The 12,865-nt window shown below is 45.9% G+C and overlaps 1 protein-coding gene across 1 annotated transcript in view; it reads left to right on the top strand.

Moving 5' to 3' along the window:
- LOC108578463 overlaps positions 1-12,865 on the top strand; it is a 112,254-nt gene that overhangs the window by 68,676 nt on the left and 30,713 nt on the right. Inside the window, exon 3 of the mRNA XM_017941810.1 lies at positions 4,635-6,634. Within this exon, the coding sequence (XP_017797299.1) occupies positions 4,635-6,634 (2,000 nt within the window). The remainder of the gene's footprint in view (positions 1-4,634; positions 6,635-12,865) is intronic.

The raw sequence follows: 12,865 nt of genomic DNA, 5'->3' as shown, positions 1-12,865 counted from the left end.
TACCTTAGAGGCATTAAAATTAATTTTTCTAAATATTCTTCAAAGGTAGCACTTTCTGGTGACACTTCTGAAACAAAAATTTCGAAAAGATCCTTAACTATTAGAAGTGTCGTTATCACAGGAACCAGAAAAAAATGATTTATTCGTTACAGTACACCGAAAGGAATAGTATCTCTGGCTGTTAGAATAATTATTGTAAAGTAGTGATTGCAGATGATAAAAATTTTTCAAACGAGTCTTCAAGTGTCTCTGTCAGAATAGTAAAATTTGACAGGTAAAAGGAAGCCGAGTTGAATGAATATAAATAGTTGAGGTTCTTCTCGTATTGTTCCACAGTCACGACGGTACGTTCATTCAGCGTTTAAGAAGGCAGAGGGAGAAGAGTCGCAAAACTCACGCGAATTCACGTGGTGCCAAGTGGGGTGCATTAGCCAAGTTCCCCATTATCCACGCGTGAGAGACCCCTAAATTATACGGCATTCGCCTAGCACCGACCTCTCCCACCCTTGAACGTCGGCGAGAAAAAGATGTACGAGTTCCTTTCGCGAGAACACCCTTCTCGCTGCTGTTTCGACGGAGTATGTGCGAGAAAAATCGTTCTGATTCGTCGATGTACGGGAACGTATGAATCGAAATAAGTAGGCGACGTGTAATTTCTTCGAACAAATTTTCTATGTTTATCACGAAGCACTGTTTGATAGAACAAAATGAATAATTCTCATTTTATTAGCTGCAGGGTAAAATGACTTTAGTGTATTGTAAATAGGAACAATTTACGAAGTTGAAAAGAATATATATTACCGTATAAAAGCCAACAGGACATATTTCAAAATCCCAAATACGTTCTTAACACTAACAGTACATTGACGAAAAATTAATTTTCTATCGAAGAATAAGAAAAAAGTATAATTTGAATAATTTTAAACGGAATAAAGTATTGTATTAAAGAATGGACGCACTTTGTATGGAAACTAGAATGTGAACCTAGCAAAATTACTTGGTATTTATAAAAAATTGATAAGGAATTGATACACTTTCTATCAAAACAAGAATACAAAAAATTCGACATCATTTAACACGCTCGCTGCCACCAGAAAATCGCTAGCGTGTTAAGCATCACATTCTGGACCGCACACGCTGCGTCGGTGGCAGCGAAAGTGTCAACGTACCGAGTCATTAATAACGAGCAATTTTCGACATCTGTATTGCACAACGATCACGGCACGAATCAAAAGACAGACCGAACCACGAACACCGCTAAGAGTACCGTGATCCGACGGTGGTTTATCTAATTGGAATTGTCAAGGGCTCGAAGAAGGACGCGAAAATCAGCGGAGAGGCAACGGCGAAAGATGAGGAGGGAGACGGAGAAGAAGAGTAAGGAAGAGAGCCAGGAAGAGGGACAGTGCGTGCGAGAGAGATGGTACCTGAAGTACCATTGGTAAGGCGGATGGGTGTGTGTAAGTTTGGGCTATCTCTGAGAGCACAGTTCCAAGGAGGCTCCTTTAGACTCTAGTGACGTGACGTCGCCTAATACTCTAATCCCTTCAGTGGAGGCACCATCGTCCGCCTCTGCAGCCTCGTGTTCCTGGGTAACCATCTCCTCCGCTACGAACGGCACTTGCTAATTAATTGACGAGTACGGATTTTGAGGTGTCGAGAATCTTCGTGTCTGTTGAGTGGGAGGACTGTTATCAGTTGACGCAGACTGAATAGTAAGCGTGTCATACTCGAAACAAACTCTTTCCATGTACGCACATTTTCCATGTTTCTCACACGTGTCAGACACATTTTTTGTTGTCAGACGAGAAATTATATTTGTGAATTAATTTCAGTGAAAAATGTGTAGGTACTCTGTGATCTATAGAATTCAGCGACGAAGATAAATGAAATACATCGACGAACGTACATTTAGAAATTCACGTGAAACTAGTGAAACTGTTAATTCCCCTATTCCCTATTTGATCACTCGCTTGTTGCACGTAGGAACATCGTTCTCGGTTCCGCGACAATCTGGAAGTTAGTTTCGCGGTTATTTATGTAAGCGGTTGAAGCTCCCCGCTGAAAGGGTTAAAAGAAGTAGCTAAAGTACGATCTATATTTCGAAGAACAATTGAGAAGCTCGTATAAAGTAGCCAGGTCTCGTGAAAACAGTTTACCGTAGCTCGGATATCGTTCCATTCTCAATCTCCTTCGAAACTTTCATTGAACTCTGTGCGTAACACCTCGAGTAGTATTTCCCTGTTTAGCAGAAGCTGCGTTTCTCGTGCATCTGTCACTGCTGCTGCAGACTTGAACATCGGACGTGACATTTTCCTTTGGACGCGAAAACGAAACCAATCTTTAGACGATAACCACGGACGTAGGTACTCGAGCCTACGGAGAAGGGCTGCTTTCTAATTATTCCCCACAGGCCATAAGGGATGACACGTAATTGGAGGGTGGACGAGGAAGCATTGATCCCTAACTGGAAGGGATTCGAGCTCTTCCTTGCTCCGCTTCACCAACCTTTCTCTCGCTGTTTCACTTGCTCGTTTAGCTCCCGAACTCTCGAACACCGAGTGCTTGGACCAATGAGCATTGGCCGGCAAAGAAAAGTGATAATGTCTTAAGCCCGTCGGTGCGATTTAACTTTCGATTTTAGCCAGAGAGGAGAGGCACATTCTCTTCCCGCGGTCCTTTCTAGGAGTTCGTTGCTCTAAACTCTCCGAGCTTGCCGTGGTCTGAGGAGGGTTTAGGGTTTAAGGAAAGCCCTCTCACTCCCCGAGATCCTTCGAAGCTCCCGCTAAGCGCTGACGCTGATCCTGCTCTTCTTCTTCTTCCTGCACTTCCGCCTCTCGGAACCTCGGTTTATCTAATTCGAGTTGTAGGTTCCCGCTATCGCTGTAAACCGTGCGAGCTGGCCGAGGGGCCGTCGATTGAAAATATATATTTTACGATCCCTGACGATCGAGGAAAACCTCCCACTCGCTCGATCCTTCGAAATGTAAGCGACGTGCACGCTAGCCTTTCTTACATAACCGATCGATAAGCGTCGTCCAAAGATAGCCGCGTCTTGATCCTAGATAGAGCGAAAGCTCGATCGAAGGGTAAAGTGCATTTCGATAACTTCGGATAGTAATTGCACAGCTCGAAGAATTGAATCCTTCGCGAAGAATGATCGGCGTAATTTTTCGTCGAATCGGTTAGAACGCGGCGCAATATTCCCAAGCACTCACAGGACAATTACAGGGAATCAGCGTAATTACGAGGACCATGGAAAATGTTTGAACGAAAATGCGTTACGAGGGACGCGGCGTTTGCCGTAATCAGAAGTAAATACAGCGATGATCACGAAGCGTCGTCGACGTCGCCGCCGTTGCGTTCTCCTAGTTTAATTCTAATTGAATTTCACGTTGCTCGTTACGCCAGGCACTCTCTCCGCTGAACGTAAAAAAGACGGGAGAACCGGAGAGGTCTCTGGCCGGGGACCAGCGTTGCCGGGACTCTTAAAGGCAGCGAAAGAGGGGGGGGGGGGGGGGAGAAGGTGGGAGAGAGAGTGGGTGGTGGAAGTTAAGATGTGGGTGAATATAAGCGACGTGAAAGGTGTACAGGTGCACGTATACCAACACACTGAACACCTTGGTGTGCATCTAGGGGCCGTGTCCCCTACTCTCTGCTCTGTGGGTGGCGAGGTGAGTAACGGGGGATGTGCTGAGAGGCCGGGAATCGCGTTCCGGCTAAAGCTGAAAGGGGTGGACAGTGCGCAGAACCCGCCCCCACTTTTCGCGGCGAAGCAGAAGCTGCCGGTTGCTCGCGCAAGCCTTCATCCCCTCTCTATCGCCAAGCTGGAAGATCGCCACCCCCGAACGAACTTAAACATAGCACACAGTAGCTCGCGAGCACCCTGCGTGGAAGGGCATTCCGCGCACTTGTGTCACGCAAACGCAACCCCGTCTTTATATATCGTATATATCGGTGTCGGCTAGAAGCCGACCGAGAGCACGCGTCACTGGTGCGTGAAGACGCGCGCGCGCGCGTGCGTATTGTCACTACGAGTGCGTGCACGATCGTGTGTTCCCTGCGACGATTCCGTGTTCTCCCCGGGGGATTCTGATAATTCTGGGACGAGAGAGAGAGAGAGAGAGAGAGAGAAAGAGAGGAGAGAGGAGTGTGTTGTTCGATCGAAGGAAATACATAGGATCGCTGGCGAAAATAATTTCATTCGGCCGAAGAACAGAGACGTCCCGACTGGATGGAACGGGTCACAGGATTCGGGGCGATGTCCTCGACAGACCTCGAATGGCTTTCAGGTGGAGTTTCCTTGAGAGAACGAGGTTACTTTAGGCTTTGAATGCACGGTTAACGAACGAAATATATATACATACGTATACTCGTGTATATATATATGTAAACCAGACACGAAATAGAAATAAAAGAATAGAGATCCGATATCGAGAAGATGGGACGGGTGGTCTGAATCGGCTTTGGAACTGACAGAGATTCTGTTCCCCAGCTATACGAGAAATTGCTTTGGTTAGATGTCGAATCGACCTTGAGCGACCAGCTTGCACTCATTGATCAAACTCACTACTGCATCCATGCATCCGATGAGAGAGCAAATTTCCTGATCCTCTGGAATTTTTGTGTTCCAGGGTGGAACTGACCAGCGTGCCAGGTGGCCAGAATGCGATGGCTCATCTCAAAAAACGGAAGCTGGAAGCAGAATCTGTCAGCCCAAATCCTAAGCAACCACAGCAGCCACAACAACAGCAGCATTATCAGCAACAGCAACCGTTGATCAACAAGAAGGGTGCACAAGTGACCATTCAAGAAATGGAGACAGCTGATGCTGCTGCTAAACGAAGAAGGAAAAGCGTGCGTGACGATGAAACACGTAAATTACTGGACACAAACGACACAAGCAAGAACATACCGTTGCCGCAGAAGAAACGAGCGTTCACTGCTGGCAACTCCGGTAGTCCGGCAAGAAAATCTAGTAAACACTCGGAGGAACCTGAGGACGACGAGACTCTGATCAGAGAAACCGAAGCAGCTTTGAAAAGTTTGTCCGGTAGTTGGCCCGGTCCTAGAGGTTCTCTTTATCAGCGTGGAAATTCGGACGAGGACAAATACGAGTCGAATTTCGAGAATCTCTTCGAGGAGAAGAAAGACAACCCCAAACTGTCGCCTTCTTCCGTATCCACTTCGTCTACCACCAGCAACGAGGCTGGTTGCTCCTTGAAAGATGTGATATCCTACCGCGGTCAGCAAGACCGTAACAGCAGATCCCAGCAACAATTGAAACAAGACCTGGCCAAACAACAACAGCATCCGAGCAAAGTGAAAAAAGAACTGGATAACATGTTGAAACAGGAGAACGAGTGCGGTAACATTCAGATCCAAGTGAACAATCTGAACTCGAGCGAACCAGGTAAAATCCGAGCAGTGCCAGTGAGATCGTTGTCGTGTAAAGACAGGAACGACAGAAGCATAGTCGGTGTTCACGTGGACGCTCAAGGTCGACAAACGGACAAATACTCGAGATACGATCCACCGGACTTCAACGAACTTGTCGACGATTCCTCGAACGAATTAGAAATCGACATGTCCGATCCGACCGGTGACAAAGACGACGTCGACAGGGACAAGATGAACGACAGGGACAGAGATCGAACGTGTCGAAACGGTCAATCGCCGCAAAGCACGGCGAGGCAACAGCAACAACAGCACCAACAGCTGTACTCGAACTATCACAGACAGTACAACGAGAACGGGATGAAGGTCTCGCAGACCGTTACCACCACCTCCTCTTCTTCACCCCCGTCGAATTCTCCGTTCTCCGCAACGTCGGCGTTCAGGCCACCCAACACGGACCACGCGAAAGCGACTGGCCGCGGTACACCATCGGTGGCTGTGGCTCCTACAGCGATCCCACCTATCGGCCCTTACCCAGCGTCAGCAACGTTCGTCGGTTACCCCACCGCCGGGCCAGGACCGACGATGCCTACGCCGCAACCTGTTACCGGAATCTCGTCCACCTCGGAGGAGAAGCACGCTGCCTCGGTGTCGCTGTTGCAACTGAAATCGTCCAAGGAGGAGACACATCACGTGACGAGGCACGAGGTGCCGCCTAATCCAGTGACAAGTGGCAAAAATCCGAACGGTGGCGGAGGACTTCCGGCAGTGACCAGTCCCGACTCCTCGAAACAGTATACGATCCTTCAGCCGGCTGGTATCGGCTCCAGGGCAGCTAGTGCGATTCAGGACATAGCCAGGGAGGGAGTGGTCAGTGTGACAGCTGTGAGCAGTTGTAACGCGGCCAACGGTAACACGGCGAACGCCATCAGCAGCAACGGTAACGGTGGCAATTGTAGCAACAACGTCGCGAGCAAAACGACGAACAGCAACGGTAGTGGTAACGCGAGCAATACAACGAATACGGCTAGCAACGGGAACAATGTGACGAACAGTATCGCTATCACCACGGTCTCGACTAGTACAACCACGTCCAGTCCTACGAGTGTCGCCGACGCGTCGTCTGGAACTGGAACGGGTCAGCAAGAGAGCAACGTGATGAAGATGCCGGAAAGGCCTGGTACCTTCGACGGAAGCAGGCCAGGAATGTCAATGTCTCCGTCCAGTCTCAACAGAGGTGAGAGTTTCAATGTCCTAGACGCGAGAGTTAGGTTCGGGACGTGCTTTTTTTTGGAATTTGCAAGCTTCTCCCGTGCTTGTCGTATAGGAAGGAGCATATTTCGTACGACTTGACATGGAACGATTTGAGGATTCAAGTGGGAATACGAGGTAACATTCGACTCGCGTGTCCCGTTCGAGACTTTAACGACTGCAAATACGACGAGCAGCGTTTTAAATCGCGAGTCGAACTGGTTGGAGTTTTTCATCGTGGAGTAAAGAGAGGTTGTTGCTTAAGAAATTCGTGAAATCATTGATGAGGGTCTAATGCTTAGAGCTGTAGGGTTACTGTCCGTGCGTTATCCTACTACGCGATAGGGGGACAAAAGGCATTTTCGACTCTCCCGCGTACTGTACTCTTCTCTCACTGTCCCTCTCTCTCTCTCTCTCTCTCGTGCTCGGTCTCTCGCTTTCTCTATGAAGTTAGGGGAGTTAGGGTAGCACGGAAAATCAATAATTACGAAGCGAGGGGCGATGACTCAAATGGTGAAATCAAGGTCCCTCAAAGTAAAGTTATTCTCCGTATCCTCTGCTACAGCCACTTTGTCTTCGTCTTTGGCGCAGCTTCGAAACTATTCGCTTGATCATGGGAACGTCGCGATGATCGTAAAGACTGGCAACATGCGGGGAAACTTGCACCTATTAGACGCACTCGAGCACATGCCCTTTAGAGATCTATGCTGTAAGCCGGGTTTACATGCCGCCATGTGCCCGCCACTCTTTCTCGATTACGCTCGTTCTTCGCTTGGAAAAAGACAGATGTTGCTTTTTCTTCAAATAGGAACATTTTCATTGATTATCGTCACAGTTCTACTTTTTCTCTCCATTTTCACATTTTACTATACAGCTTTTTCCAAATTACTTCCACAAACGCAAAATACAGTTTATAATTATATTTCGTACAGAAATAAAATTTCTGAAAGCCTTTCTGAGTTAAAAACACCGAATCCAACTCAATGGTACATTATCACCGAATAAACTGTGCAACTATATTTTGCATTTGGGGCCACTTTTACGTCTGCCATCCTGAATTTTTACATTTAATTCAATTTCCAAGTATTTACTCTATAATTAATTTTGAAATCTCGATAAACTGAGGATTAAGATACGCTATTCTTCGAGTTCTTAAATTTACCATTTACGAAGAATAAACTTGACACAATTTAACAAGCAAAACGAAACCGAAGTATATCACTAGGGAGAGGATTGAAAGTGGGTTGAACGATCAGTGACAACAAAGAATCAAAGAAAATTCCATGTGCGCGAACAGAGAGGCATTCCACGGTGTGACAGGTGGGAGTTCGAGTGCATTCCAGGGTCTTAGGGCAGCGATGACACGATGTGCCTAGACGGGGAAATTTGGGGTTGATACCACGTCATACGTATAAGCCGCAGCTGTCAGCAGCTAGAAACGTGACTAGCATCCCAGCCACACCACGCTACCTTATTACCACCATGCGGCTCTGCTGCCTGTTCTCATTATCCCCTTAGCGTTTTCTCCCGGCTAGGAGCTGCGGAGACGAACAGTTCAAAAATTCAATCTTCGTCGTTTCGTGTTTCCGGGTAAATTGCCTCGGATAGTTCACCTATAACCGGGGAAATTTTTAACCGTACTTGTCGATACACTCTTGACAGTAAAAACGAGCTGTCGTCGGGATTACCGTAACAGTGCCTAACAGATGACGGATATAGGTGCAAACGTGAACGGGTATAGATACAAACTTCAAAGGGTAATAGAGTTTTCGCTGAGAAATGCATACGAAGTTCTCACGAGCGTAATTTGCGTAGGTCTGCGAAGTGATAGTTGGAGAAGTACTTACTTTTCTGCCGGAGTTGTGTCGTTTCAAGTATCTACTGATCGCGATCTTACACGACGAGTTGAAACTTTCGAGTGACCATCTGCGTATCGTTGACAGAAAAATTTTCTTCCTATTCCCTCGTCAGATTTTCTCAACTTTGTACTTACAATCCACGCGTATTGTGCAACAACTTAGATCAACGAACTTCGTTACACTCGACGATTAGAGCAGTCACATTCTACCCGAAAATATTCGTACAATCAGAAACTTCAAGGGCCAGGAGAGAGATTTACGTTCGAGAAATTTCCGCGGCACCTGTCAATCTCGTGGTCGGGTCGATTATTAAAAGATCCGGAGGTGGAGATAGGCCGGGCAATCCAGCTGGACGGAAATCTCGGCGAATAAACGCTGGCCCGTGATAAGTGGGCACGATTAATCGCATACTTACAAGCGTGACGGCGGTACAGGCGTGCCGGACCCCACGGAGCTATAGTTTTAATCGTAGGCTCGTTCGCCCGTGGCCATTCGCGCCGTTCCGTTCCTGAGCCTGATTTAGCCGCAGGATCGCGTGCACACGCCGTGCTTTCCTTCCTTCCTCCTTCGCTGTTCTCTTGCTTCTTCTATTTTTCTTTTTCATTCTATCCTTTTTTTTTCCTCTCTCTCTTCCTTTTTACACAACACACACACACACACACACACACACGGTGCTCAGCGTAAGAGCGTGTTGACACGCCATAAAACCGCTATCGGGAAATCCGTCGGCCGCAAAAACCACCCTTTCCGCGTTGAAACCGCCGCGGCAGGCAGGGTTGACCTGGCTAATAAAAAAATAAACTGCCCTGTAACTCAATTTTACGCTGCCTTTGCGACCGCACGCATAAAAAGGACCTTTACTCGTGCGCAGGGGCTCTACCCTCGGCGTTACGTCCCCGCGCCGCCGTGTGTAAATACGTACCTTGTGATTGTTCCCGGGGCTGTTCTCTTTTTTTAGAATCCTTCGTCTTTTACTTCGCGCGCCCTTTTTTTCGCGCGCCACGCTCTAAATCGGCCAGGAGTCCGCGATCAGCTGTAATTGCTACGTTTCAACCCTTTTCAACATCTACTAGAATTTTATAAGAATTTTGTATCCATCGTTTCGATTTCATTGCTGCGTATATTTACATCTATAGATGGAGAAGATTTTATACTTCGATCGAAGACTTTACACTTTAAAGAGAGTTTTCTTGTTAGACAAGCACCTTTTTCTCCGACGATTAAAAGAAGCTGCGGGAAGGTTGCCGATATCCGTCGTTTAAAATAGATACACGCCTATTTATTCCCTCCTCTCGTGCACGGACATTTAAATCTGTTCATCGATTGATTATCAACGTGGGAATAAAACCATGGTTTACACCGCAATTTCCACAGACGAGAGGTGTGATTTGGACGGGACGAGTGATCCCGCGTTGAGAAAGAAGGTGAAGGAGAGAGGAGAACGCGCGAGAGAGAAGAGAGAGAGAGAGAGAGAAAAAAGGAAAGAATTCGGCACGCGTTGTGCAGCGGGCCGAATGAATAAAACAATCCTGGTGTTTATGTACACCTCTCTGGCCCTCCCGTGGTGACCCTCACGTGAAATGGCAACAAAATAACACAATTACACACTCGGCCACGGACCTCACCCTCGCTGCCTACTCGCTACTCATCCTCGTTCTCACCCCTTGGATCCGCTCTTTCCTCTTTTCCCTCTGACCCTCCCTCGCCATCCCGCCACGGGATCCCGTAGGAAAAAAAGGACGGGGATAGGGAACGTGGCGGCGAGGCGTGGAGAAAGAGGAAAAAAGAAACGAAAGGTCTGACCGACTCGTTACAAGTCTATTCAGAGATCCGGAAAGAACAGCGCGTGCCGGTATTCATTTTGTTGACCGGAACCATTATCTGCCCCTTCGTTCTCCTTTCTTCTCTCTCTCTCTTCTACCTTCTTTCTCTCGCTCTCTCGCTTCTTTGCCAAGCTTACGCACCGGCCAGCCGTTTTAAAACCTTACGGCTAATTTATTAATCCTGCCGGCGGCCAACCGCTCGCTCGCCCTCGCTTAGCCGTTTTTTAGCCTGCTGCTAATTAAAAAGCACGGAATCTCGTTCGGTGTTCCTTCGCCGGGTCTAGGTGATTGTTCGTTATTCTTTCATTAGCGACGCTTGTTTTGTGATATTAGCGTTGATAAGTTGGCGATAGGTTATTTGTGACGTTAGGTGGGTTTGAAATTGAGTTCTTGGTGGACTTGTTTTACCCTTTCGTGAACAGTGGGACACATTTGTTTCGCTTGAGTAAACGAACAAAAATTGACCTCAATTTAGGGTAAAGTAGCCTAATACATATAAGACCGTTTCTAATACGAGACCCCAGAATATCTCCGTTACAGAACTCTTGAATGTCGTAGCGATGCTGTTTTGTTTCGTAATTAACCGCGTTAATTATCAAATTAAATATGAAATTTGATTGAAATCAATGAAGCGTCTTCAACAAGCATATTTGTGCAATACGTTGCAGAAAGTTTTTCAAGTGGTTCGATTAAATTACAAATACCTCGAAAATAGTAAGTTTATAATCATTTTCATAAATACTGTTGTACAGTGCATGCAACGGAGTTTAAGGCTTACTAGTTGCGTATCGTTAAATAACGTGTTATTGTTTCCGAATATGAGACCCTCGGAAGTTCTTATTGTAAGAAGAGTCTCATATTAGGTACCCAATTTTGTTTTAGCGTACAAAGTGTTACCGGTGAGCCCACGAAGTCTGCGGTGCTGAAGAAACAGATTTAATATGCCCAATGTGTGAAAAAGGACAGCAAAAATAGTTTTCTCATATTGGGAACCCACTTTTTAAATCTGTGTATTTGCATAATTTTCGTTTTTATTTTATTACGAAGGAACCGAATTTTCTTTACCGTACATTCCAGTACCTTACAAAAGAATACATATCGTACTTTTAAAACATGTATCGAATTTTAATAAAAGTGTTCTTAGTCGACAGTTATGACTTCTTTAAGAAATGGGTCTCGTATATGGCAACTTTACCCTATCTATTCATTAGAATACGTGATGATCTGCAGTTAGGTCATCCCATAAATTTGTGCCGAAAGTGAGAAATATTTTAATGAGAATTTAAAAGAAATAGAAAAATTTGTGGAATGAGAAGACGCTTGCGCTTTTTCTTTGGTCAAATAATACGACAGGAAAGGGTTAAAAAAGAATACACAGGATAGAGTATAAAGAACCAGGAATATTGTTTGAAAGGGAGATATTCGTACTGTCTGACACATATCGTCTTATACTACTTATCGAAGCACATAAGAATGTTGCATTGCTTAGTGAACTACCAGGCCGCGTAACGTGAGGCGTAGAATTTTTCAAGAAGGAATAAAAATTGCTTTTTAAATTTAAACAAACTCAGCGCTTTCAATACTAACTTACCAAGAATTGTACGAACTTTATGTTAACGCGATAAAACTCGGAACTTTTCAACACTCGAAGCGATCAATTTCTGAACGATTAGAAATCTGATATTTCGTATTACACGACATAATATAAACCACTACCCTCGTTCTAAACGAACAAATAACGAGACGTTATTTAAAACAGAGATTTTGCACCTAAAATTCTCATTTCGTTTTTCATACTTTTCAGATACATATTAACTGAAAATTCCTTTCTCGTTTAACATTAACAGGCCCTCTGCAAAATGAATTACCACGAAAATTAGCTCGCGTATAACTGACAACAAAGCAAAACTGAATTTCTGAAAGCACTCGTCTCTCCGTATTTCACAGAGACCGACCAATTATTTCTTTCTAATGTAACCATAGCTCAGGTACCAGAGAACACGAATCATTAAAAAACTACGTACATACGTATCGTCCCCATAATACCAGACATTTTTCACATTCGCGGAAATGAATGCAAAATGTAGAATGCCAAAAAAGAGCCCCTCTATTCGCGATTCAAAAGCGAGATTTTACATACTTCTCGTTCTGTTAATATCCACTGGCCCGGTTCCACGCATAACGCACCCGTCTACGTGTTTCGTCCCTTATTTTTCTCCCCGATTCTGCGAATGAAGTATGCCGCTAATGACGTCACGTATCGTAATCCAATTTAGGAGAAAGGTGGACCGGGCTGTGCCAGGCGTCTAAGCAGGGATCGACTTGGTCCCTCTCTTTCTCGAACGCGAAATGACGGCCTGATGAAGTTTCTCCGCGTCATGGCTGCCGTTTCGTGGATCGAGCGTAAGTTTGGCCTGGGAGGGATTCGAGCCAGCGGAGGATTAGTACACGACGAAGTTTATAAAAGTGCGCTCACTCCATGGGAAAACCCACGCAACTAACCTAAAGCCGGCCTCCCCTTAACGTTCGCTCCGT

This window comes from Habropoda laboriosa, unplaced genomic scaffold, assembly GCF_001263275.1.
Source record: "Habropoda laboriosa isolate 0110345459 unplaced genomic scaffold, ASM126327v1 scaffold59, whole genome shotgun sequence".
NCBI classification, from domain to species: Eukaryota; Metazoa; Arthropoda; class Insecta; order Hymenoptera; family Apidae; genus Habropoda; species Habropoda laboriosa.
This window is presented reverse-complemented; position numbering and strand designations above follow the sequence as displayed.